This window comes from Salvelinus sp. IW2-2015, linkage group LG5, assembly GCF_002910315.2.
Source record: "Salvelinus sp. IW2-2015 linkage group LG5, ASM291031v2, whole genome shotgun sequence".
Classification (NCBI taxonomy): Eukaryota; Metazoa; Chordata; class Actinopteri; order Salmoniformes; family Salmonidae; genus Salvelinus; species Salvelinus sp. IW2-2015.
In genome coordinates this window covers 27,875,468-27,902,634 of record NC_036844.1, presented here as the reverse complement: position 1 = coordinate 27,902,634, position 27,167 = coordinate 27,875,468, and the positions used below count along the sequence as shown (strand labels likewise).

At 41.4% G+C, this 27,167-nt stretch overlaps 3 protein-coding genes across 4 annotated transcripts in view; 1 reads left to right on the top strand and 2 right to left on the bottom strand.

Annotated features, from left to right (window-relative positions):
* Nucleotides 1–9,003: 9,003 nt before the first annotated feature.
* On the top strand, nucleotides 9,004–13,881 carry LOC111964170 (protein phosphatase 1 regulatory subunit 14B). 2 transcript variants are annotated; one of them, XM_023987930.2, is made up of 5 exons: nucleotides 9,004–9,109; nucleotides 9,550–9,758; nucleotides 11,409–11,492; nucleotides 11,707–11,739; nucleotides 11,938–13,881. In XM_023987930.2, the coding sequence occupies exons 2-5, from the start codon at nucleotides 9,564–9,566 to the stop codon at nucleotides 12,019–12,021; spliced, it is 396 nt and encodes a 131-aa protein (XP_023843698.1). In that variant the 5' UTR covers nucleotides 9,004–9,109; nucleotides 9,550–9,563; the 3' UTR covers nucleotides 12,022–13,881. The 2 variants fall into 2 exon arrangements, with proteins under 2 accessions (XP_023843698.1, XP_070299745.1); XM_070443644.1 differs by lacking the exon at nucleotides 9,004–9,109 and having other exon boundaries at nucleotides 9,204–9,758.
* LOC111964169 (peptidyl-prolyl cis-trans isomerase FKBP2) lies at nucleotides 13,619–17,313 on the bottom strand. The gene is made up of 6 exons (XM_023987929.2): nucleotides 17,204–17,313; nucleotides 16,580–16,737; nucleotides 15,019–15,131; nucleotides 14,771–14,817; nucleotides 14,459–14,494; nucleotides 13,619–14,332 (listed from the first exon to the last, which is right to left on the bottom strand). Exons 2-6 carry the CDS (start codon nucleotides 16,733–16,735, stop codon nucleotides 14,271–14,273), a joined length of 414 nt encoding a protein of 137 aa, XP_023843697.1. The 5' UTR covers nucleotides 16,736–16,737; nucleotides 17,204–17,313; the 3' UTR covers nucleotides 13,619–14,270.
* Nucleotides 17,314–24,300: 6,987 nt separating this feature from the next.
* The window catches only part of LOC111964167 (pyruvate carboxylase, mitochondrial), a 116,668-nt gene continuing 113,801 nt past the window's right edge, over nucleotides 24,301–27,167 (bottom strand). The window contains exons 18-21 of the mRNA XM_023987927.2: nucleotides 26,315–26,494; nucleotides 25,147–25,395; nucleotides 24,892–25,032; nucleotides 24,301–24,724 (exon numbers count right to left, since the gene is read on the bottom strand). Coding sequence (XP_023843695.1) covers nucleotides 24,473–24,724; nucleotides 24,892–25,032; nucleotides 25,147–25,395; nucleotides 26,315–26,494 — 822 coding nt within the window. The 3' untranslated portion in view covers nucleotides 24,301–24,472. The remainder of the gene's footprint in view (nucleotides 24,725–24,891; nucleotides 25,033–25,146; nucleotides 25,396–26,314; nucleotides 26,495–27,167) is intronic.

Sequence of the window (27,167 nt, the reverse complement as noted above, 5' to 3'; positions counted from 1 at the left end):
TTGAGTGAGTGTTTGAGTGAGTGAATGAGTGAGTGAATGAGTGAGCGCGAGAGTACATGAAAGAGAGTATTACTTTCCAAGCATTCTTATATTCCAATTGCACAGTCATGTTGAAATGAGGGAGAATTTTTTGTAATACTTTTTTGGTTTTGTTGTTCTCTAATGCATTACGTTTCTTAATTGAATTTCACAATTTCTTCATTTTGAAAATGAACATTCATCTTCCAAGCTCCAAAATGGCAGAAACTACGTTTTAATGAAAATCAAATAAATGCATTCATGGGGAGAGACATTGCTTTCTAAGATCTGGTGTTACCAGAATGTCTGACAGATGGTTCCCGACCCAGACATATTCCCCCAAAGACAGGAGAACTGCATAGCAGTGCAAAACAGTCATTAAAGAGAGAAAGGGAGAGCCAAGGAAGAACAAAATAATCTGAAGTGCAGAAAGACAAAGAAAACAGAGAATTAAGGCCTCACAGGGAAAACAGATAGAGCTGCCGTAAATACCCTTAATAATTCAATTACTTTAAAAAACTGCAGCAGAGACACTTAAGCAGGGACTCTAAAGCAATATGACTGGGCCAGGATGATAAGGGAATAAAAGCAAAATAATTGTTGGCACTATGCATTGGAGCAGGTAGCGTTCTCCTGGCATCTGCCGAACCCAGATTTGTCCATCGGACTGCCAGATGGTGAAGCGTGATTCATCACTCCAGAGAATGCGTTTCCACTGCTCCAGAGTGCAATGGCGGCGAGTTTTACACCACTCCAGCCGACGCTTGGCATTGCGCATGGTGATCTTAGGCTTGTGTTCGGCTGTTCGGCCATGGAAACCGATTTCATGACACTCCTGACGAACAGTTCTTGTGCTGACGTTGCTTCCAGAGGCAGTTTGGAACTCTGTAGTGAGTGTTGCGAGGACAGACGATTTGTACGGGCTACACGCTTCAGCACTCGGCGGTCCCGTTCTGTGAGCTTGTGTGGCCTACCACTTCGCGGCTGAGCCGTTGTTGCTCCTAGACGTTTCCACTTCACAAAAACAGCACTTATAACTGACCAGAGCAGCTCTAGCATGGCAGAAATTTTACAAARTGACTAGTTGTAAAGGTAGAATCCTGTGACGGTGCCACGTTGAAAGTCACTGAGCTCTTCAGTAAGGCTATTCTACTGCCAATATTTGTCTATGGAGATTGCATTGGTGTGTGCTCAATTTTATACACCTGTCAGCAACGGGTGTGGCTGAAATAGCCAAATCCACTAATTTGAAAGCGTCCACATACTTTTGTATATATAGTGTATATATTCATACTGATGGGATGATCGCGAGCTCAGGCACATCATATACCAGAGCTGGACAAGTTTGAACATAGATGTAGGGCTGGTAGTTAATAATGCATTTGAGCTGAATCACATTCTCTGCATATTAATGTTCGGTTTCACCCAAAGGAAAAGCAGCATTTTCTCAGTGATGGCTAAGCGTCTTTGGACTGTCAAATGTGTCTAAAACCCTGCGGCTGACTCTGCATGGGAGATTGCCCATCCTTCCTCCCTCTCTGAGCGTGCAGTGTAACCCTCCCCAACACTGGCGCACCTAATCCACATAGATGTCTCCCAGGATTTGTGTTTAGGATTAGTATTGTTATGCAACACTTTATTTTTGTCGTTGAAAAAAGTCTGGGGGAAAACCTCCTCCGCACCTGCCACAAGCCTCTCATCCTGAGAGAAGGATTCTACCTCAAGTGAAACTTTCTGGTTCTCGCCTGTAGTTTGAATGGATTCTGTGAGGATTTGTTACATACATCTGCTCTTAGTTGTAACTGTTTAATGTGGCCCTCCATCTGGGTATATAGCTGTCTTGATTCCATTCTGTTCAATTATGCTTGTCATGTATCTAAACTGAAGGTGTTGGTCATCTGACACATGAAGCACACACTTTTTGCTCAGTGACATAATTTTGTTCAGTGTCACAAATGAAAACAATTTAATATAATGACTTATGCAATTGGAACATGGATATTGCTGTGGGGACATGAGTTTGAGTTGTTTTGTAAAAAATAGCATGTACCCAGCACATATAGAATAGCATGTACCCAGCACATATAGAATAGCATGTACCCAGCACATATAGAATAGCATGTACCCAAGCACATACAGTAATTTAATATCAATAGTACAATAATATATCTGTCTATTACTCATCACATATTATTCTACATCAAAAGTGGATGTGAGTAGAATGCACAGAGCCTTTGAATTACACTATACAGTGCATTCGGAAAGTATTCAGACCCCTTCACTTTTTTCACATTTTGTGGCTTTACAGCCTTATACTGAAATGGATTAAATATTTTTTTTATACACACAATACCTCATAATGACAAAGCGAAACATTCTTTTTTTTGCAACTATATAAAAAATAAAAAACTGAAATACCTTATTTACATAAGTATTCAGACCCTTTGCTATGAGACTCGAAATTGAGCTCAGTGTATCTGTTTCCATTGATCATCCTTGAGATGTTTCTAAAACTTGATTGGAGTCCACCTGTGGTAAATTCAATTGATTGGACATGATCTGGAAAGGCCACACCTGCCTATAGAAGGTCCACAGTGACAATGCATGACAGAGCAAAAACCATGCCATGAGGTCGAAGGAATTGTCCTTAGAGCTCTGAGACAGGATTGTGGCGAGGCACAAGATCTACCAAAACATGTCTGCAGCATTGAAGGTCCCCACGAACACAGTGCCTCCATCATTCTTAAATGGAAGAAGTTTGGACCACCAAGACTCTTCCTAGAGCTGGCCGCCCACCCAAACTGAGCAGTCGGGGAGAAGGGCCTTGGTCAGGAGGTGACCAAGAACCCAATGGTCACTGACAGAGCTCCAGCGTTCCTTTGTGAGATGGGAGAACATTCCAGAAGGACAACCCTCTCTGCAGCACTCCACCAATCAGGCCTTTATGGTAGTGGCCAGACGGAAGCCACACCTCAGTAAAAGGCACATGACACCCCACATCTGGAGGAAACCAGACACCGTTCATCACCTGGCCAATACCATCCCTACGTGAAGCATGTGGTGGCAGCATCATGCTGTGGGGATGTTTTTCAGCGGCAGGACTGGACAGACTAGTCAGGATCGAGGGAAAGATGAACGGAGCAAAGTACAGAGGAAATCCTTGATGAAAACCTGCTCCAGAGTGCTCAGGACCTCAGACTGGGGTGAAGGTTCATCTTCCAACAGGACAACGACCCCCCCCCCCCCCAAGACAACACAGGAGTGGCTTCAGGACAAGTCTCTGAATGTCCTTGAGTGGCCCGAACTTGAACCTGATTGAAAAACATCTTTGAAGAGACCTGAAAATAGCTGTGCAGCAACGCTCCCCATCCAACCTGACAGAGCTTAAGAGGATCTGCAGAGATGACATGCACTGTCAACTGTGGGACCTTATATAGACAGGCGTGTGCCTTTCCAAATCATGTCCAATAAATTGAATTTACCAAAGGTGGACTCCAATCAAGTTGTAGAAACATCTCAAGGTTGATCAGTGGAAACAGGATGCACCTGAGATTAATTTCGTGACTCATTGCAAAGGCTCTGAATAGTTATGTAAATAAGGTATTTCTGTTTTATTTTGAATAAATTTGCTAACATTTCTAAAAACCTGTTTTTGCTTTGTCATAATTGGTTATTTTGTGTAGATTGATGAGGATTTTATTTTTATATAATCCATTTTAGAATAAGGCTGTAACGTAACAAAATGTGGAAAAGTCAAGGGGTCTGAATACTTTCAGAAGGCACTGTAAATACAATAGAATTCATCCAAACTAACTTGGCTGTTTTGGACAATGAGTCACATGGTGAATCTTGTTAGTCGTCCTCATAGTGTCACCTCCAAGAGTGAGGATGAATCAGACCCAGAGAAAAGCAACCCAAAGACATGGCTAATGTTATCCCACTTGATTTACTCTGATACACAGCTATGCTACTGTARGTAGCACCACTTGATCCAGTGTTTTTTATTTGTGCTGCAATAGAGCACAAATAATTCAGGTAAGATGAGAAATAATGTCATGGGGAGGCTCGCTGAAGCATTAATGACTGTGCGATCGAAATTTCATATTGAGCCGACATATGCAGTGTTRACCGTGAATGCAGTCTCCAATAGCGCGGGAACATTGCCTTTAAATTTCAATCACACTGTAACACTGAACTTCAGCTCTACGGATTAAATCCATCCCCATTCTCCCAAATGTCTGGTGCCTAAATCAAGTGAAAATGCCCTGCTAGAGTTCCACACACTTAATGATAATCACATCAGTACCAGCATAACCCTTGAACAGTAAGACACCACAGCTGTCAGATTGTTGAAAAAGGAATTTATATTCTGCTTAGAAAGTTCATGTTTGTGTTTATTTTTTTTAGCTTGTGAGAGAGAGAAAATATTAAAGCTAAAAGGCTTTCTGTTATGGTAGATTTGACCCTCAACCCCCTCCACACACTTAAGGAAGAGCTTTTACACTTTGCTACATTTTGCTGATTAACTTTTAAACAACCGAGCCACTCCTGTGAAATCCTCATGTATTTTTTATTGGCTTTTTGTAGGACAGTGCAATCTTCACTTGACAAAGAGCATTCACAGAGAATGAGAAGGGAGGAGGAATCTGTGCCATGGAGGACCATACTTCTCTAATCTAGATCACTGATACACATGGCCACTGAGCCAATGACATGCTGCATTAGGGATGAAGGGATGAGGTACACAAACTCTGAAATCCCCCCAGACTGCAATAAACAGATAGAATTTGCAGGTCCTGCTCAGGCACATTCTCAGCCAGGATATTGTACAGCTGGGATACTCCACTGGCTCCACTGTCAACCATCAGCCCGGCTGGAAAGAAAAGATGCCATCTGAAGGCTCAACAAAGTAGGTGTTTTTTGGCCAGACTGTATCTCAGTAACCGTTGGGACCATGTCATATTGATATGGTATGATGATAGAGGACGTGGTTTGGAACCACATTTCCAGAGAAGTGTTTTCATCTTATCAAACATTACAGTTGCCCTTCACCAAGCTCCAAGCATGACCAAATCCCCTGCTTCGGTTGATCTTCACCCCTGCTTCCCTCACCACTTCCATTTCATCTGAGTCTTAATATTCTTTCAATATCAGCCAGCCTTATCCCCATGGCCTCTGTGTTCATAGATACAGTATCATTCATGCCACTGTTCTGGCCCTCCAGTGGTGGAATGACAACACTGTCAACAATGGTAAGGATGAGGCATTGCTTCCCAGGTACTGCAGATAGGAATAATGGTTGCTGTCTGACCTCTGGTGGTAGGCCTACCTTTTTCACAATGACCTTTCTCACTTATCTTGCTTTCTTCATAGTGTTGATTTCACATTACAATTGTGTAAATATCCACTGGGAAAAAACAAGTTGAATCAACYTTGTTTCCACATAATTTCAACCAAAAAAGTACATGTGATGACATTGCATCAACGTGGAAAACTGATTGGATTTGCAAAAAGTAATCAATTTAACCTAAGGGAGTGAACGTTATTGATAATAAGGGCTACTTGGAGAAAAMCGGGCCTCTGAAATGAAAACGGATGCCCCTCCCTTCAGACAAATAGATTTGACCTAAACCCTCCATGAACGCTTGAAAAAAAAGTGACCCTCTCCTATAACCCAAATAATAATTAAAACATAAAGTGGATAGCAGAGACCATGTATACTGTTTATCCTCATTTCCTGGACAGACCAGAGCCTTAGATGTGCACTGTTAGAAACCGTCCTGTAAGCATTACATGGCAACGCAGGGATTTTGATAGTGCACAGGGCTGCGTGACAGAAGGTTGAGCAGAAGTGGGATTATCTACTTTATAATAAAAGCATTGCATGAATCTATCATTGTATTTGCAGGTCCGAGAAAATTTWGATTTTTGTAAACATTTCATGCAATTCTACATGATTTCACATAAAAGCAGAATGTTTTTTAATCAATCAGTGTATTTATAAAGCCCTTTTCACATCAGCAGAAGTCACAAAGTGCTCTACAGAAACCCAGCCTAAATAATACCACACAAATTACTGAATTTCAGGCTAAGAACAGACAGAGAGTTCATCTTATCARATTTCTCCAATGCCAAATCAGTGTGTTTTGTTTGCAACGAAACTGTCCCTGATTGCAAATAAATAAATTTGAGACATCATTAGGAATCTGGGCATGGTCCTTTCAAAAGTTAGGTCTACCTTTCCACTCCAGACAGATTATGATGCAGAAAAATGGAAGGTTAACGGCTGACTACTCTTCCTCCGTGGCTTAACCCAATGAGAGAATGTCTTAAGTGTTTCCCTAGAAGCTGTCTGTGTTAAAACTTCTTATATTGTACAGAAAGTGAATAGCTTAATCAATTGATAGTGACAGAATTAGATTACTTCCCAGGCAAAGTAAATGTTTTGTCTCCTCAGCTATAGAAGGTTGTATGTAGCTCAGCCTCTGAATGTCAAAGAAACAAAACAATMATATCCTAATATGCATCGGAATCACYTCTTTTCCGGGTATTTTACAGTTTATTTCTAGCATAAAGCATTGTGGACCAAAGCACTGTTATAGATCACTTTACATAATCAGATACGTTTTATTTTCTTCAAAATCTTAAGCTAACTAGGGTTAGGCCTGTGCTAGTTGCCATTTTCTTTTTWAAAAAGTAGACATATGGCATACCCTCTCAATTCAAGTCTTGGTTTGAACTTAACAGCCCTTCAATGACAGGCTATTTAAAGAGTGGAGTCATTGACTGACAAATGTATGGATATAGAAGCAGCCTAATTTCTTCTGTCAAACAGGTAGGCCTACCTCTTATTTCTTAAATAGGAATAGGCTCCAACACAAAGCCCTCGTGTTATCAGTAAAGTCTATTTAAAATTAAGACATTTTATAAAATCAATTATAGTAGTAGCAAGATATCAAAGTTGACCTCCGGTCCTCCTCATCTTTGCGCTCTCCTTTTCAAACTGAACAGAACATAGGTCGCTAAAGGTCAGTCCACGGGCAAGATTTTTTGGACTATGCCAAATAAATACAACATTTTGGAAGAAGCCTTTGACTTTCCTCCTGAACTGACATCTTAGGCCTACACAGTACAACCATTGGTTAGGCAGTACACAAAAATGTTTTTGATCAGCAAGAGCAGAGCGGGCCGAGGCTCAGGGTGGGAATATCCCTTGCCGTGTGTAATGCAGCCTAGATATATTTACACCATCCCAGCAGCTATCTTAGAAATATAACTTTGCTCTGTGCTTCTCCGAGCATGCACTTCATAGCCTATAGGCTATGGATCATTTGATTGAGACCACACTAAATAGCCTATAGGCGCACTTGATATATCCCCAGCTGAGAATCAGAGATGAGGGGCGGAATTGGGCACACATCGATACAGCCTAATAAGCAACTCATTCAAAAACACTGACAAATATTGAAATTTCATCAATTACAAATTACATGACCCTCCCCTGGACTAGATACAAAAAAATACTAAACCCTCTCCTTGACTGAAATTGAAAAAGCATGACCCTTCCCCAATTTCCTTCAGGTAACCATTATGTAAATTTCAATCCACCCCTAAATCCAATGACAGGTTGAAATGTTTGGTTGGTTTCATGTTGAATTCACATTAGTTGACAACTCAGATGTTTCTACAACTTGATTGAAGTCCACCTGTGGTAAATTTAATTGATTGGCCATGATTTGGAAAGGCACACACCTGTCTATATAAGGTCCCACAGTTGACATTGAATGTCAAAGTAAAAACCAAGCCATGAGGTCGAAGGACAGGATTGTGTCAAGGCACAGATCTGGGGAAGGGTACCAAAAAAATTCTGCATTGAAGGTCGCAAGAACACAGTGGCCTCCATCGTTCTTAAATGGAAGAAGTTTGGAAGCATCAAGACTCTTCCTAGAGCTGGCCTCCCACCAAAACTGAGCAATCGGGGGAGAAGGGCCTTGGTCAGGTAGGTGACCAAGAACCCGATGGTCACTCTGACAGAGTTCTAGAGTTCCTCCGTGGAGATGGGGGAACCTTCCAGAAGGACAACCATCTCTGCAGCACTCCACCAATCAGGCCTTTATGGTAGAGTGACCAGACGGAAGCCACTCCTCAGTGAAAGGCCCATGACAGTCAGCTTGGAATTTGCCAAAAGGCACCTAAAGGATCTCAGACCCTGAGAAACAAGATTCTCTGGTCTGATGAAACCAAGATTGAACTCTTTGACCTGAATGCCAAGCGCCTCACATCTGAAGGAAACCTGGCACCATCCCTACGGGGAAGCATTGTGGTGGCAGCATCATGCTGTGGAGATGTTTTCAGCTGCAGGTACTAGTAGACTAGTCAGGATCCTTGATGAAAACCTGCTCAAGAGCACTCAGGAACTCAGACTGGGGCGAAGGATCACCTTCCAACAGGACAACGGTCCTAAGCACACAGCCAAGACAAAGCAAGAGTGGCTTCGGGACAAGTCTCTGAATGTCCTTGAGTGGCCCAGCCAGAGCCCGGACTTGAACATGATCGAACATCTCTGGAGAGACCTGGAAATAGCTGTTCAGCGACTCTCCCCATCCAACCTGACAGAGTTTGAGAGGGTCTGCAGAGAAGAATGGGAGAAACTCCCCAAATACAGGTGCCAAGCTTGTAGCATCATACCCAAGAAGACTCGAGGCTGGTGCTCGAGGTGCTTCAACAAAGTACTGAGTAAAGGGTAAAGGGTGTGAATACTTAAGTAAATGTGATATTTCAGGTTTCTTGTTTTTATACATTTGCCAAACTTTCTAAAAACCTATTTTTGCTTTGTCATTATGGTGTATTGTGTGTAGATTGATGGAGAAAAAACCCCGATGTAATCAATTTTAGAATAAGGCTGTAACGTAACAAAATGTGAAAAAAGTCAAGGGGTCTGAATACTTTCCGAATGCAATATAGGTCACAATGGGGTGGCCTACCATAAAAAGCTGAAGTAAAGGTGCATGATTCATAATCATTGACATTTGGTACTTGGGATAGTCCAAAATAGAAATATGGCGATTGGGAGTCTACAATGATGCATTACGTAAGAGTTATTTCCATGTGATTTATCTATAAGAATTTTTTCGGCTACAGGTATAATTAAATGCATATTATATTTATAACGATGTGTTAGAATATACCAAGTGGCAGGGCCTAATACCGGATTTGGACTGTGCAACAATTTTGCCTATAGCAGTATAGGACTGTAGGCCTACAGCTGAAGGAGGTGAATGTGCTGTATGCTCACTTATTTTTTACCTGCCTGTCATCTTTTGTAATCGATAATTTATAATTTAATCTGTTTGAAGTATTTGCGTGAGTATTCTAGCCTAAATTATTTTAATGAGAAGCTCAGTAATTTTGGAAAATACAATGCAACTTCGGTCAGAGAGAACAATAGCGTATTGCATACCCAGTATTTAAACTGCTGATAAGAAATAAACGTCGAATAACCGCATCTAATTTCGAACCGGTCTTATCTAGACGGGCATAGGACAATGGCGACGTTAACAAGCCAGGACTCAACCGCTCAAGCGCGGGTTTATTTCCAAACGCCTCCCGGTACCGAGGATTCAGAACTCGTCCAGAAGCAAGGCCGGGTAACCGTGAAATACGATAGAAAAGAGCTGAGGAAGCGACTCAATTTGGAGGAGTGGATAATTGAGCAGTTAACGGATTTATACGACTGTGAGGTAGGCAATGACACAATCTATTATTTGTTTACAGTAGAATTTTCCCCATTCGTTTTTTGTTTTCAATGATCTCTACCTTGATTGGGATTGATGTAGGCAATAGGATTGCAGTAATATTAAAACCTAGGGGCTACAATAATATAAACAAATATGAGTGGGAATTACAGACACAATGTAGGGCGTGGCCACATAATTGTAATACTGTACTAAACAATTGAATAAATTAGGTGTCTGCTCAGGTAGCGAGGGACAGAATGTGCTGTTTCAATCAAATGTATTGATAAGTAGGAGGATAGGCCGGTTGGCACTGAGTACTATGGCCACTGCACCTGCAAAGCAATTACAGTACAGCCTGCCTACTCTGTTGGATTAGCATGTGATGACCACTTCAAATGTTACATAATGGCAATGCCTGATTGTCTTTAACAAATGAAATTTAATTGATTATGGATAGATATCCCACCCCACCCTCTCTACTTCTCCATGGAAATGCGTTGGCACATACTGCATGACAGTGCACAGCATGACATGTTTGTGATGTATTCTGCATGAACAAGTATGAGGTGATCATCTTCATGAATGATCCCTGTAAACATATTTTTACAGCACCCCTTAGACATGTCTAGAGTCCATTGGCTCCAGTCCTCGAGTATCCCCGACAGTACACATTTATGTTGTAGCCCTGGACAAACATGCCTGATTCAGCTCATTGAGTGCCTGATGATTAGTTGACTAGTTTAATCAGGTGTGCTTGTCAGCGGGCTACAATAAAAATGTGTACTGTTGGGGGTACTAGAGAACCAGAGTTGGGAACCACTGGTCTTGACCACTGAATTGATCAGGTGTTTGACACACAATAACACATGAACTATTCACATAAAAGTGTTGCAGCAGCACCTATGCATCAGATAAGTTGGGAACAACATGGTTAACATTATAGGTAGAGAAGTAACATGCAGCACCGGCACATTACGCATTATTGGACTGTAATGACATTGACCATTACTTATGTCAAATGGTCCTCAGAGAGACCAACTGGACTAGTAAAGTGCTAATTGGACTAATAATGACCTTGGCTGGAGCAGAGGGTGACATATAGTGGGAGATATGAATGTGATTTATCAGTGTTTTGATTTAGGCAACTCTGGTCCTCAGGGTTGTGCCAGGGTCAGAGGAGATGCTGAGTGTTTTCTGATTGGCCTATGTTATATGAGTGTGTGCTCTTGTAACTACTATTTGACCTCCTGACTAGGTCCTTGGGCTGTAGATTATAGGCATGTAAACAGCAATACAATGTACTAACTGGAGATTGTATTGTAATGTTGTGTTTCTATAGGGATGGCTACTTCTAAACAGTCATGTTCAATTGAGTAGACAGCAGTCAGGAAGTCTGTGTGTATTATCAGTACACACTACATAGGGGGTTCAGCCCATCCTGTTGTGTTGAGAAGCAGAGGGAGGAAGCTAGGGACATTGGGGACCTATGGAGGATGTTCAGAGGTGAGACTGTTGTGCAAAAATATTTTGTTTGATCCCTAGGCTGTCTGATATATTCATTACAGTTTTTTCTACTCTCCCCTCTCTGTTGTTTTCTCTATATTTTCTGTCTATCACCATCACTGTCTCTCTCACTGCCTTTGCCTCTCTCAGGAGGAGGAGATTCCAGAGTTGGAAATTGATGTGGATGAGCTGTTGGATATGCCCACTGATGGAGACCGGGCATCCAGGGTCAAGGTGACCGCTAAACCCTATTCTATATTGAATACAAATCCATTATTGTTCATTTGTATCGAGGGCTGAATCCTTACTTTAGGTCAAACTCAAAATTTGATGGGAAATCTCCCATATCATTACATGCATTTACAACAGTTACCCATGTGGATTTCAAGTTAGGATTCGGCTCTTCTAATGGAGTTAATTTCCTCTTTCACTTCGTACTGTTTTGCAGGGTTTGCTGGTTGACTGTTACAAACCTACAGATGTAAGTTCAAAATTAGAATAAGATTATTATCTGCTCCTGTTAAGCTTTAAACCCAGCATTAGAGTGACTGATCAACTGAAAATAACTGTCTGGAACCAACTCAGTTTTGACTGAGTTTCTCAAATAAATGAGTAATACAGTAACATGTATGATAAGTTGTTCAGTCTCACATCACCCTCCATTGTTCATTTACTGCAGGACTTTGTAACGGCTCTCCTAGAGAAGGTTAAAGGTCTGCAGAAACTCAGCACTCCCAAAAAGAATGAAAAATCTTCTCCTTAGCCTCAGAACAACCCCAACCGATTACAACTCAGTTCTACACAGGGACACCCAGCTAGAAACCCTCAGCACCTAGAATCCTTCGATCAGCAGGATTGGTAGAGGGAAGAAGATCGACCAATCAAATCTCTGCAGCAGGGATTACTATGTCTCTGTCTTTGTTTAAACTTGTTGTGGATTTATAATCATGTTATACATATACAGTAGTAAGTGATGCGTGTTCAAATATCAGAATATAGTACAGCATTGATAAACTGATGACATGGAGGAAGAACATGACAACATTTAACTTGAGCTATAAGTCACCAGCAAAGCATGACAAGTACATAAACCTCATGACAGCTCATAGTGAGTCATGACAGATGCAACTTTATGCAGTCTAACAAATGTAACTCATTGGTTAGTTGATTAGTCAACATCACTGTATGTATAGTAACAGCTAGAAATAGTGAACTGTCATTGGTTGGTAATAGTTGGAGCCATGTCATTTTTACGATGCCATTTTAACTAGGATTTATAGAGAAGCAAAGTGTTACTCGAGAATGGTTTATTTGGGGAAACGGTAGTTAAGTCTGTGTAATGATTTCAAGCCGAGCACTGTCATCTGTCTAATATATTTTTTGAAAGGGAAGCATGAAGGGCTTTTCAAGATTTCACACTGGACTACAGTGCTTTTCTTTGTTATACCTTTGACATGAGCAAGTGTGGACAGTTATCAAAGACAAACACCAGCATGCCACACAAGATACTGTAATAACATCAGTAGCTTACGCGTTTTCATTGTGCACATTTTTTGTTAAATATACATTTTGGGAGTAATGCATGACTGACTCTATAAAACACAGGAAAACATTTGCAAATTAGTGTTAGGGCCCATTTAAATCCATGACATGAACTGTCACTACAGTGAATGCTTTTGAGTCCTACTATAACATATGGTTCAACTGTTTTCCCCTCCATATCCTCCACCCTGGTGCCTGAGAGTGACGGGGTGGGTCTGTTTCTCAGACCTGACCCAAGTAGATAAAAAGCTATATAAAGCAAAGGCCTTTCTACTTGTTTCTCCAACCCAAAAAACTTAGTCATTAACCATACAGTAAGCACTGCGGCCTTAGAAGACTACGGCAATGATTGTATCGACTATTGTGGATTAAGCAATGTCTTTGAAATGTATGACAATTGGTCCTGCATTTCGCTGCGCCCGCATGTGTACACCTCATTACTATAATTCCTTAATCTTTTGGACCCCCATTGAGATGTTATTTTGGGCAGGCTTTTAACTACCAGATTCGCAGTGTATCTCCTAGAACCTGCATCACGTTGAAGACTGAATCAAATCATGAACTGGGTTACTGCGTTAATTTAGAGTGCTGGAGGTACAGTAGGCGACTGCATAATCTGTGGTGTGTGTGTTTAAGATGTGATTGCAAAACTGTAGTGACGTAATGTAGCAATACTTAATGGTGCTGTTTAACAATTTGTTACATTTTAATAAAAATTCAATACGTGTTTTACCTACTCTGACTTGCGTGCACTTTAGATGTTATTGTAATGTACTGTAGCTAAATATCTTGCAGGAAAAAAACACTAGCAGTCACACTTTGAAAATCCAAATATCTTTAATCAATAAAAAAAAAGAAAAATGAAACATGAACATTGGTCAAGTCTTATATACTAATGAAGTGAAATTGGAATTCCAAAATTAAAATTCATTTACAAATACTCCATTCAATAAAGCCTAAAAACCCATTGAACAGTGCACTATCGCTTATCTTGTGCTACCATATTGCATGTGTGTTGTTCGACCAGTTCCCTCAACATGATACGTACCCTGTAAGTCACACTTATCAGGCTAGTAAATTACTCAAAAATGACGATTAATTTAAGTCAAAGAGCTAGTTGGTCTCACATTCAGAAAAACATAACACTGGAATGATGAAGGGGCAACTTTGAATGCGGAACTAAAAATTATTATTTGCTTGCAAAAATGTATAATGTTTAAGGCATTGGAGTTCAAATTCACCAGGGAGTACCACAGTTACATATGATGTTAGCTATAGTTGAATAGTATCTATATTATGTAGGATCTTCAACAGCTTTTAGCACTATACAGTATTTCAGTGCAACGACTAATGGTAAAGAGAAACTTGTCTTGGGTAAGTAGGAGTTAAGGAAGAAGTTATGGTAGGGCAGGCACAGTGACTTAAAAACAGCACTAACAGGCAGCTTATTTTGTTTTAAGTTAATGTTCACTATAAGTCAGACCTCCTCTCGATGCCGAGTAGTTCCACTTCAAAAATGAGAGTGGCACCACCTGTTGGAGACACAGGGTAGTTACAAACTAATATAGTGGAAAGATATTCACAATAAAGACATGGTTACCTCAGAGACTGACTTGTAGAGCAAGCCAGTGGTAGATCTAGAGAAATATCCAAAATACCTGGAATCTTAGGAGGTGCTCCTCTGTCTCCGTATCCTACAAAAGAAGGAATGTGAATGGAGAGGTCAGAACAGTGGGAGTGTAGGAAAATGGACTACAAGGCAGGACTTTTATCTTGCCTAAATCTAAGCAGGTGCAATAAAATAAAAAATGACCTAGATTCAGTCAGCAGTAATGTGGTGAAGCCTGTGAAGTATCAGTGGTCATTGGGACGGTGAAATGTGAAGTATCAGTGGTCATTGGGACGGTGAAATGTGAAGTATCAGTGGTCATTGGGACAGTGAAATGTGAAGTATCAGTGGGCAAACTCACCGAGCTCTGAGGGGATGACCAGTTTCCTCTTCTCTCCCTCACACATTCTAAAGAGAGAAAGTGGGATTGATGGATTAAGAACCTTGCATGCAGGGGTCAGAAATCAATGTTTTTTTTTTACACCTTATATCCAAAAGAACATCACTCTATAGTTTTTACACTGTCTGCAAATGTAAGTCCTCACAAGTCATCCAATGCATGAGGACACTAGTAGTCAACAGGTGGAAAGTAAAAAAACAGGCACCAACCCGAGCAGGCCCTGGTCCCAGCCTTTGATGACTTGTCCGGTTCCCAGAGTAAAGGTGAATGGCTGGTTCCTTGGAATGCTGCTGTCAAACTCTGTTCCATCCTCCAGCTTTCCCTGCAGACAAACAGTTATTGACTAAACACACATTGTCCACCCAATCAAAGGATCAGAGAATTAATCTAGTACTAAAATCATAAGATACAGCTAGCTAGAACTGCAGTGCATAACATGTGGTAAGTAGTTGACTCCAAAAGAGAGCAAGACAATAGTTTAACAGATAGCCTAGCGGTTAAGAGCTTTGGACCAGTAACCAAAATGTCGCTGGTTCGAATCCTCAAGCCGGGCTAGGTGGAAATCTGTCGCTGTGCCCATTTTTTTTTTACTTTCAGTTTCACTTACTTAGCTAGCAAATGCAGCTAGCTAGCTTTTCTCACTCAAACACCTTGCTCAAACAGAGGGATGCTACGTTAGCTAGCTGGCTATGGCTATCCAACACAACACTGAAACTCTTCCAAGTCAGGGTAAGCCGCCGGTGTAAGGGCTAAACTGCTTACTGACTGTACACTAACGTTACTGCATGACTGTAGCGAGTTTACTGACACGTTAGTTCTATTAGCTAAGTTGACTATGACATTACTTTAGCTAATATGGTAACAACGATGTAGGCTGTGTGTAGCGGTTATGATATGGTTTGAAAAGGTTTTTCTTCAATGTTGTGCATTGAAGTCGACAAGCAAAAGTAAAAGGTGAAAGGAGGAGAATGCTTAGATATTAAAAGGAATACAACATGGCTGTTATGAAATATAACTGTGTTTATGCGTTTAAACTTTTCATAAACGGAACAAAACTGGGATAAACATACCTGAATTTGTCCTATAGAAACTCTCGTTTGCAACTGTTGGACTTTTGATTACACACTATATCAGCTAGATGTAGGCAAGAGTGTGCAAGGCAGTATTGAATGTGTCACTGTCTGTCCATGTGTTTGTCACCTGAAATTTCTCTCTAGACCTGTATGTACCTACATTGTAAACTTGCATTCGTAGGCTAGGTTGTAGCAACTTCATGATGGGTATATGGAAAATCAAAGTATCAAGTAGTAGCCTAAACCTATTGCTGTTAAATTGAAGTAGGTGAAATGAATATGAATGACAGTCATCCAATATGCTGTAATAGAAAAAAGGCCATGGGCATGATTTTTAAATTTGTTTAATTGGATCTTAAACAGCACTGACCGCCACTACACAGTAAGTGTATATTTTAGCATTTGTACAATTATTTTGATGTGATATGAAAGTAGAGGGCTTTATGTTTCTAGAACCGTACCACAATTGAGAATCAATTCACGTTAAAATTAAGTATTTGGCTGTTCTTTGACTGTTTTAGCAGCCAGAGCCAGCCCTACATATAATGGGGTCTTAGACGTCAAAGAGGTAGGCTAGTAAAGATAGCCTACACTCCTTAACAGTACATCTTGGCCTAAAATGAAAATATATACAGTTTTAGGACATGTTGTTTGTCATTCAGTGTCTAAATGGAGAAGCATCTCAATTTTTACTCACGGTGTAGTGCATGTTCAGCACATCTCCTTTACGTGTTTTGATGGGGCAGTTGTCAACTCTTTTCTTGATACCAATTTGGAGCTTCTTTTTGTCGCCCCCGCGAACTGCCGGAGCCAGGGACACCAGAGTGACCACAAACAGCAGACAAAGCCTCATTTCTTGGGTACACATGAGAGAGTTAATGTAAGACAGAGTAAACGCAAATCTCATAGGCTTCCATCTGGCTACCTAACGTAGTTTATAAACTTACTACACGTCATCATCAATGGGCGCATGATAGGAAAAATAAAATGGAAGCTGTGTAGCTGAGCTAACTATATCTATAAATCTATTTGTGATTCAATCATAAATGGGAGCATATGTGTGTAAGTTTCATTGTCATTATCAAAACATAAACATATGTTTAATAGTTATATGGCTACACAGAACTATAAGCCTGAAGCCTGACGATTGGGGCAAACTAGTTAACTTAACGTTAGCTAGCTAACGTTAGCTAGCTAGTATCTGTTGTGCCAGTATCTGATATCCGTTATGCCAATTACTTTAGCTAGGTTCCTCAAAAACTGTATTGAGTCTTCATGCGTTTCAAAAAGCTAGTCACTAATAATTTCTCAAGAAGCTTACCAGCGTTTTAATTTAATAAAACACAAAAGATGGTCGGTGTGCTTCCAAATTTTCCGAAGCCGAGTGATTGAATGAATGTCCCAGATATGTCTACGCAATGATTTTCTGTCCTGCTATTGGTCTGTTCTCAGAGCTAGCAGAGAAAATAGCTAATCTTGAACTGTTCGGCAGGTGGTGCCAAAGTATATGATGGAATAAAAGCACTAAAGCAGACCGGTATGTTGTAGCTACATTATATTGATAACAACAAACAGGAGCACAATATTTTGAATTACCATTTGACACACACTTATCATCACACACACACACACACTCATGCGTGCACACCAGAGGAGGCTGGTGGGAGGAGCAATAGGAGGATGGGCTCATTGTAATGGCTGGAATGGAACTGTATCAAACATGGAAACCACATGTTTGACACTGTTCGATTCCACCCATTACAATGAGTTCGTCCTCCTATAGCTTCTCCCACCACCCTGTTGTGCACACACACATTCACATGTGTGCACACACACAAAATGCAGCTATGCAGGAATGTGATTACCTGTGTATGATCTATAGCAGTATATTGACTGAAAGTCCTCCTGGACACTTTTAGTCTCCTTTCAGATGAGAGCCATCCATTGTAATGTAGTTTACAGAAGTTCAATCAAGGAGGTTGGTCTGAATGCCAATTTAACTTAATCCAGTAAGCATAACATAATTCACTTTTGTTTCCTATTCTACAGGCATAATGGGAATGAATACACGCGTATCATCATCAGCATAGCACCTTGTACCTTCTCCTCTTTCCTATTAGTGGAATGTCAATCACCTATTTACCTTATAGACTATTAGCACGGCAAAATAATGCACATTCCTCAAGTTTGCCATTTAACTTACACTCTTAGGAAAAAAAGGTGCTTTCTAGAACCTTAAAGGGTTATTTGGCTGTCCCCATAGATAACTCTTTGAAGAACCCTTTTTTGGTTCTAGGTAGAACCCTTTTGGTTCCAGGTAGAACCCATTTGGGTTCTATGTAGAACAGCTCCACAGAGGGTTCTACCTGGAACCCAAAGGGGTTCTCCAATGGGGACAGCCTTAGAACCCTTTTGGAAACCTTTTTACTAAGTTGTCTTCAACAACTACCCGCCTTCCCACCAATCGAGCCTGTACTCGATTGAACCGTAATTACGGCATTATTTTCCAACAAGGTTTTCCATTAGGGTTCATATGACAGTTTGTGTGTGTGAGAAACAGAAAAACAGAGAGAGAAACCATTATAAAGGTTATCGTTGCCATGCACACCAAATATATACAGCCTGCCTCATTCTCTCTCTACATTCAGACTACTGAGGTAAAGACAGTTTCAGGTTGGATATTCGCCTGTAGTTTTCCTTACGTCCACCAAAGGCAGCTAGGGACCGTCAACATAGTGACAAATCACATTTTTCTAATTTCAAAGCTCTTTAACCATTACTCCTAAAACTTTAATAAACTGGTTCTAGCTAACCCGATGGCATAGACACACATCGCACACACTTTTTTTTGTCGATTTACATCTCGCACTATTTTAAATTATTTATTCAAATTTTTTAATTTCAATAGCTCCTTGGTCATGTGACCTACCGACTTCAAACAAGGTTCAGAATGTCCAATGACTACCCTTCTATATTGCACACCCTTTAGTTTGTCCCTTTTCATCTCACACGTTTCTCGTTCATCCATTCATGCGCGTCACTAATTAGATGACGAGGCACTTGGCTACCTCAAGAGACTCTTAATTATGTCCCGCCGTTTACCTCCGCTTCATAGAATTTCCTCACTTGACATGAGGGGGTCACAGCCACCCCAAAGGTGGTTTGAGTGCGACGGCGAAGGGTAGCATGCTACAGTCAGATATCATCAAATTGACATCTATTCGAGTCACACCCGGTGGTATCATCAGAGGCTTTTCTGTCTTACAAACTGGACATCAGTTGCCCACGACTAACCTTCAGCAGACTTTAACTGGGTTTTTACACCCAATCGACATCAGGTGCCAGCACAATACTTATAGGCTTGAGAACCAAATACCCCTCGCTGTATCTAGCGGCACCATCAACCGGGTGTTCGGAAGAAGCAACAGAAAATAATCATCCCCTTTTAATAATTTGCTTACCTAGTCAGCCCTCCGGGACAGAGCCATAGGAACCACCTTTACCAGCACCTTGACATGAGGTGGTCACAGTCACCCCAAGGGTGATTTGAGTGCGACCGCGACAGGTGGGTATGCTCCTTTGAATTTCATCAAGTTGACATTCAGTGATCCGTGCCCAGTGGGAACCTAGACTTCTTCCGTCCATTTTATGGTTCTGCAGCAAACCAATGGCCGTGGATGGTACTACCCACATCAGATGTACGCCTCCCTCCCCAGACAAGCTGGAGATACCTCTCCCCACTCTGTAGGGCATGAGCCAGATCCATGCGGGGCCAATGGGTTTAGTCTCCGCCTCAAGTCTAGTGAGCTTTAAGGAGACCACCCCACCTACAATGTGTGGGGCTGGTGAGCGCCGTAGCTGGGGAGATCCACGAGAAGGGCCCGGCGCACGTCCAGAGTTGCCGCCGCCAACCGCCGGACCTAACCCCCCCACCGGTCCGCCGACGGACACCCCTCCGACAAACCCCCGCACACAGCCCCTTGCGAGACCACGAACGAGAGACCGCGAGATGAGCCGCACAACGAACTTCCAATAGTGGCGAGAGGAGGCGATGGAGCGACTGCTCCCCAAGCCGCAGCTCTAGCCCAGCCCCGCTTTGCACCCCAGCCCAACCGACCCAGCCCTTAGAGCCAATCCTTATCCCGAAGTTACGTCTCTTTTTTGCCAACTTCCCTTACCTACATTATTATAACATGCCAGAGGCTGTTCGCCTTGGAGACCTGCTGTGGATACGGGTATGGCCTGGTGGCTTCTGTTTTTGCATGAGCGCAGAGAGCTGACATTAGAGATGAGTAATTCATATACTTGACGTCAGGCTTCCCCGGGGGAATCCAGAGTAACGTCTTCATTTCTAAATCAGAGGATTATTAGAAACCGTATCCAGGAAACAAGCACACCTCAGTTGTAAACACAGACTTATTGAACTATGTTTAATGCTGCCACACAGAGTATTGTAAGGCACAGTGGCAAGACAAATCCCATCAAACAGGTCACGTAATAGGAAAGCTGCAAGTATCCCACAGACCTTGAGGGATTATATCATATCAGTATAGCTTTATAAAATGTACTTCAAACATAAATATGTTATATTAAGAACTATTCATTAAGTTCACAGATAGGATTGACTCAGTATTCAATGGTAGCAAGACATAAGAGCCAGTAATCTCTAAAATCTATCAGCCTGTTGTGGTATTTATCAATTTTCTTAAATAAAAAAGAAGCTGGGAATTTATGATGGTAGTTAAGCTTTATTAATAACTTCCCTGGTGACTAATTACGAGTCTGGGATTTGAGGGCTGTTTGAAAGTCTGTAGGTGATATAATTAATCGAGAGTTATGCATGTTTAAAAAAAATCTTTAGGCAATTGCACAAAGTGGAATATTTACAATGCCAATGTTTACAAAGTCTGACAAAAGTCCTATATTTCTATATTCTAACATATCCTATTGCAAAGTTCTGTGTATCAAAGCCATGCTCCAATCGTACCAATTTTTCCTGCAAAACACTCCTAACACTCCCACTCCTCTCATTAGACCACAAACATGATCGTACTAATGGACAAATCTCAGCTCTCTGCACCAAGGTGGCATTTTTCTTCTCTAAAGAAACCCGGGCTTCATTTAATTAACAACAAGACTTAACACTAAGGTATTAGGCTAATGGATTGATATTAAAATCATGAAGTATACTAATGCCAGTTAAGTACTTGACCTCATTCTGTGGGAACTTCAGTGTTCTCCTCCCTCTCGTGTTCTGTCATGCTGGGAGCATACACTAACCCACGGTGAACCCCCTCGTCACAGCAAGCTCACCAAACATCCCAAATTAAGGGGATTATGAGGGGAGAGGACCAGCGATCTTTAGCTTTGTTACTGGGAGAAAGCCTGAGCCACACCTGTATAAACTAATTATGTTGCTGAAATGTTCTGCAAAAGTGGCTGCACCGTTTACTTGTGGGAGGAGAGCAGAGAGCCTAGGTGATGGAGAGGAGCCAGAGATGAGAGATGTCAGATACATTAGGTCTGAATGGGAGGAGGGCGGGGACACTGAATCAAACATTTATGACAGACTGCCACACAGGCACATTTCTAATAGCAAGGAAGCACACTCATGAGGTATGATTATCTCCGGGGTTAACGCCCTCCTTAAAAAATAGAACATTTGAAACATAGCCATTTAAAATATGCACTTTACAACCCATCTACAACTCAGTGAGCAATACAGGCTCCCAGTCTCTTCTCTCTAGTCATTCAGCCTCCTACATTTCCTCAACCCCCAGTCCTGGCTGTACATCAACCTATCACATGGCCATGTTCAGCACCTACAGGTAGACTACCCTGGTGCATACAGAGCAATTAATCAACGCCTGGAAACACACCCCCACTTCTCATCTAAACAAGCATATGGCAGCTCTGAGGCCCATCATCCATCAGTGCAGTAATGCTACAGAATAGCACACTACTCAGTATCTAAACTGTGAGGCTGTGCAAATGCATAGATTGCAGGCTTTAGAAGAGATGTAACTGAGTAACTATTGACTCAAAATGTCAAAATTATTAACAGTGTGGCATGTGAACGAATGGACACACACGAGTTGTCCTCATATCTATCAATTTGTATCCATTAGGGGATTACGCTATTGGCAGCCAATCAATGTGCACCCAACTGACTGGGTAGTTTAGGGCCATTCCTGTCCATTTCCATTAGAGTGGACCTTATCAACTATCGATCATCTGCCTTTTACACCCCTGCAACTGAATATGTCCATTATTTATACCTATCGAGTGTCCACTCTCAAATTGTCACAATTATTGAATTGTTTGTAGAAACATTTGTCTGCCATTTTGATTCATTTTTCACGCTACTCTTCATAAGAATAGAGCACTTGAACAGAGCCGCACACTAAGTCTTAGATGCACCATTGCACACACTCTATTATCAAAACATTAAAATGACAAAGAGTGAGACAACTCTGTAATGCTCTTTTAATTTCTTTCAAAGTTCTGTCACATTGAAAAGAACATGAGGTTACACAGAATTAGTATTTGCATATTTTAAAACTGATCATCAAAACTAACAGACATGAGAATGATGGAAGGATGACAAATGCCACAGATCCCCAGCAAGATTCTACAATACAAATGACATTACTACCGATATGTTGAATAGCAATGTTAACGCTTACAAGACATCTACATATAAAGCTCATTAACATTTGTTTTTCCTATGTAGAAGTCTCCTACTTGACTTAGATAACTGTGCGTACTGCACGCAAAAATTATATTTTACGCACAGTACCAATGTCGCATTCTTTAATTGTTGCATTACTGGGCTTAGGTCCCATGTTTCACATACAGGAGTTATAAGAGTAAGAAACATCTGATTACTGTGGCTTGATACAACAGGTTTTGTTAAACAATTCTCAAGAGATGATTTGTAATTTCATAGATGTTACTTAATCATGACAAGGCTATGATTTTTCATGTAAAAAAAAATTAAAAATCAATAACATTTCCCTTTGCACTACAAATACTGCATTATATGACAATGCCTAGTGTGCTTATGATTATCAACACCCCAGATGTAAACAGTCACACAAAGTGGTTACCATGACAGTTGACAAAACAATTAACACCCACTAGCACTCACAGTAGCCTCATGTACTGCAAGGACACACCATGTACAGAAGTAACATTCAACTACTTTTAATCTCTACACTGAAAACATAGACCAATTATTTTGTCATCGGTTATTTGGGTCAAGTTCCTATGGGGTCTAACAAGCAAAGTTTACAATTAGGGGAGGGGGGGGGGGACTAATAAGCAAAACAACAAAACGCTTGGGGCAAGAAAGTTGCACAGTAAACATATGTATTCTAAATACTAGAGCCCCTTAGTAATCTATTACCACAGATTGAGAACATGAAACTACCCCCTACAACCTGTAAATCTCACTAGAGTCCAGTCAGTCCCAATGAGTACCAGAATAACTACATATGTCCAGTTAAGTAGGGTTTATTTCTATTTTAAAAAGTCACAGCAAGTTGCCAAAATATCAAGCTTGTATCAGAATATCAAGTATATTTGCGTTCATGTACAAAGCAAGGTAGTTGGTCAAAACATTTTTTATTTTAGGTTCAGTGTCTAAAAGAAGAGTTTTGGTCAACTGAGTCACTTGTGCTTCAAAAATTCATAGGCTATCCACTTTCAGATGCAAAGGAAATCTACAGTAAAAGCTTTATTTTTTCTTTATAATGGGTTGGGGAAAATGAATGAAAGTAATGCAGTGATCCGTGATCAGTGATGAGAGCAGATGCTTAGAACATCTTTACCCAGTCAATATAGTGAGATGGAGGGAAGAGTGAGTGAGAGGACAGGATGGAAACACTTTTTATGCTTGAACACCTATATTATTACTGTAACGACCCTGGGTTTATTGATGTTAACTTTCATTTTTCTATTTAAACATATCAGATGATGACACTCATGGAGGTGATGCTTGTACAGGGATGGCCTAAAGGGTACTGTACAATTTAAAACTTGATTAGCCAAGATTAAGAGTTTATATTACAGTAAATCCCAGAATGTCAACGGCTTATCAATTGCTTTACACTTATTTATTGCATCATTCATCTTCATATTGGCTTAGCCTCAGCAATATAACTCTTCAGGAAAGCGTTAGAGAATGAAGTATATTGATTAACATGAATATATTAATATGAAAACTCCTAGATTTAATTCCCTTCCAAGTCATGATTAATGGTTAATGATTGTACTTTTCAGTTTCTAAAGTGACAGTGGATTACCGTACATATCACAAGTGCAATCACCACAGGAAGCGCTCCAATAAACAAACATTAGTTCATTAATTGATTACAATCATACTATATTTTTTTTCTCCAGAATTTCAAAAATAGATACACTTCTCTCCTGCCTGCCTCTTTTCTCCTGCCTGCCTCTTTTCTCCTGCCTGCCTCTTTTCTCCTGCCTGCCTCTTTTCTCCTGCCTGCCTCTTTTCAACAGTTGGAATTGTACTTTAGCGTGTGCGACTGAAGGGGTTAAGGTTGTGCTCAAATGAATGGTTCCTGTCCTACTCGGTGATCTCCAGGATGAGGTCGTCTCCCTCCAGGCTGCTGTCGGCGTTGACGTAGATCTTGACCACGGTGCCAGAGAGGGGAGAGTTGACCACTGTTTCCATCTTCATGGCGCTGAGCACACACAGAGGCTGGCCCTTCTCCACCGTCTGGCCCTGCTTCACCTTCACTTCCACAACCTTACCCGGCATGGGAGCCCCAACCTGGCCACGCACATCCTTCAGCGCCTTGGGGTGGAAGTGCATCTCCTGGAGAGAGGGGCAGAGAGAGAGTACACTTTGTGGGTTTGCAGGAACACCAATGTGTCGATTGAGATATCTAAATGGGGAGGTTAAACAACTTATAAAGCAGTGAGAATAGCTTAAAATGTGTTATTTGTCATTATGCGTTTTAAACATGTAACTATGTACTGTACCTTCATGGCCACTGTATCCTTGACCAGGACAGATCTGAGTGCTCCGTTCAGCTCAAAGAACACCTCCCTCTGGCCAGCCTTGTTGAGATCTCCCAGGGCCAGAGCTTTGATGTGGAGGGTCTTCCCTCGCTCCAACTCCACCTGACAGACACAGGAAGTGTGATCCGAGGAAAACAGAACATAAGCAAATATATTGTAATCAGTCAGTTCATGTCAAATTAATCACTTCTCATCCACACAAATGTTGAGACTGACCTCAAACTCCTCAGCGATCTTGGGTCCATCGAGGAACAGGCGTGTGTTGAGGCAGTCTACAGGGCCAAACTGATGGGTGAACTCCTTGAACTCCTGGAACACCTTGGGGTACATGGCTGCTGACATCACATCCTCAGGAGTGATGTCATCTCCGTGCGTCTCTCGCAGTTGTTTCTRTAGGGCCTGGAAGTCCATGGCGGGCAGAGAGGCACCCGGGCGGCCCTCTACACGTGGCATATTCTTCAGCACCTGTGGGTGAGGTTAGAAATCAGCCACTAACGGGCCAAAGGGAGCTAGGCAGGCTACAAGCAACGTTTGAACATCACAAGTAAACATGAGTGTAATAATGAATAAGGATAATGCTAGGCATCTGTTGGAAATGAGAAATAGCTGCTCCATAATGGTTGTACCATTCCTTTGTTATACATGACGTATGCTAAGCAGATGGCCTATTTATTTATGAACTGAAAAATAAATTACTCAAGTGCCACTGTGCATCCAATGGAAAACAAAACAAGAAGGGGAACTGCATTGTGCACTGGTGATGTGAGGCACAAATGTGTCCTAGAAAATAATTGATCTTCCAGAGAAATGCTTCTGGGTAAATGTGGTTCTCTTAGAGATGGGGAAATAAATTATATTTCTTCAAATTTCAAACAGAAACATGTGTGTGATAGAGATCCAGGGACAGTGGAGACAAAAACAGGCAAACTTCTCAAGTATTTCTATGACTTAAGGGGATGTGCCCTATTAAAAAGGCCTTTTCTGCTCTATAGAAGAAGAAAAAAATACTGCATTTTAAGTGGAGTATAATGTACTCTCAATGTTAAATCCATTGAGTACAAAAACCTAATAATCCTTTAATACAGAATGTGGGAATACAAATCCTGCCATTATGGTTGGCATTGAAATGGCAGATATAGAATAGTTACATGTTTCCATATACACTCCGTACCTCATTCCCAAGGGCAAGCTATTGATTACTGTAAGTGCAGCTGTCCAATGAGAGATGCAGATTGTGATGTACCGACTGTTCTCAATTGAAAGCATTAGCCCATCAGTGTGTTAAAAAGAACAATGTTGTTGGATGCTGAAATAAATAAAATAAATAGGGCCTTGAACTACGACCTATTGGGAATTTGTGAAGTGGGTGTGGTGTGCGTGTTACCTTGGACCTGAAGGGCTCAGGGAAGCCTCCGTGTGGGATGCCAATGTGACCCTGCAGGAACTCCACCACTGAGAGGGGGAAGGAGAGCTCATCAGCCCTCTCCTCCACCTCTGCCCTTGTCAGAGAGTTCTGCACCATGAACTGGGCCAGGTCACCCACAATCTTCGAGGAGGGGGTCACCTGCATGCGGGGAGAGGTGGAGAGAGAGATGTTATCCACAACATTACTGGTGCTACAGCCCATCTGTCATAGACAATGGTATTTCACCCTAGTAACTTCCAGGCTGGTGTGCAAATTGGAAGTGAACAGAAGTGAGGTAGTCAGGAGAGGAGCGAGGGGTGAACAGAAGTGAGGTAGTCAGGAGAGGAGCGAGGGGTGAACAGAAGTGAGGTAGTCAGGAGAGGAGCGAGGGGTGAACAGAAGTGAGGTAGTCAGGAGAGGAGACGGAGGTGAACAGAAGTGAGGTAAGTCAGGAGGAGAGAGAGAGAATGAAAGAAAGAATGAGATAAACAGAGCGAGAGCAAAATAAGTGAACAGAAGTGTAGTAGTGGTAGTAGAAGGGGCAATTGTTTGAGAAATATGATTTTTTTGCAGCTAAGACGACAAGACAAGGGGTAGCAGAGAGGAGCAAATTAATAGAGAGGCATAATGAAAGCAAAGTAAGCGTGTCTGCTATTGAACAGACACTCAGACTGATTCACTGTGCCTGTTTATGGACAATATTAGACAGAAACAAAGGAAATGGAGGACAAGAACAGAAAGTCAACTATCGCTGATCATTTAATTAAGCCCTAGGAAATGAAAACCAGCAAGGCGAGACTAAACGCTAAAAGATGCCATTGATTGGAGAGAT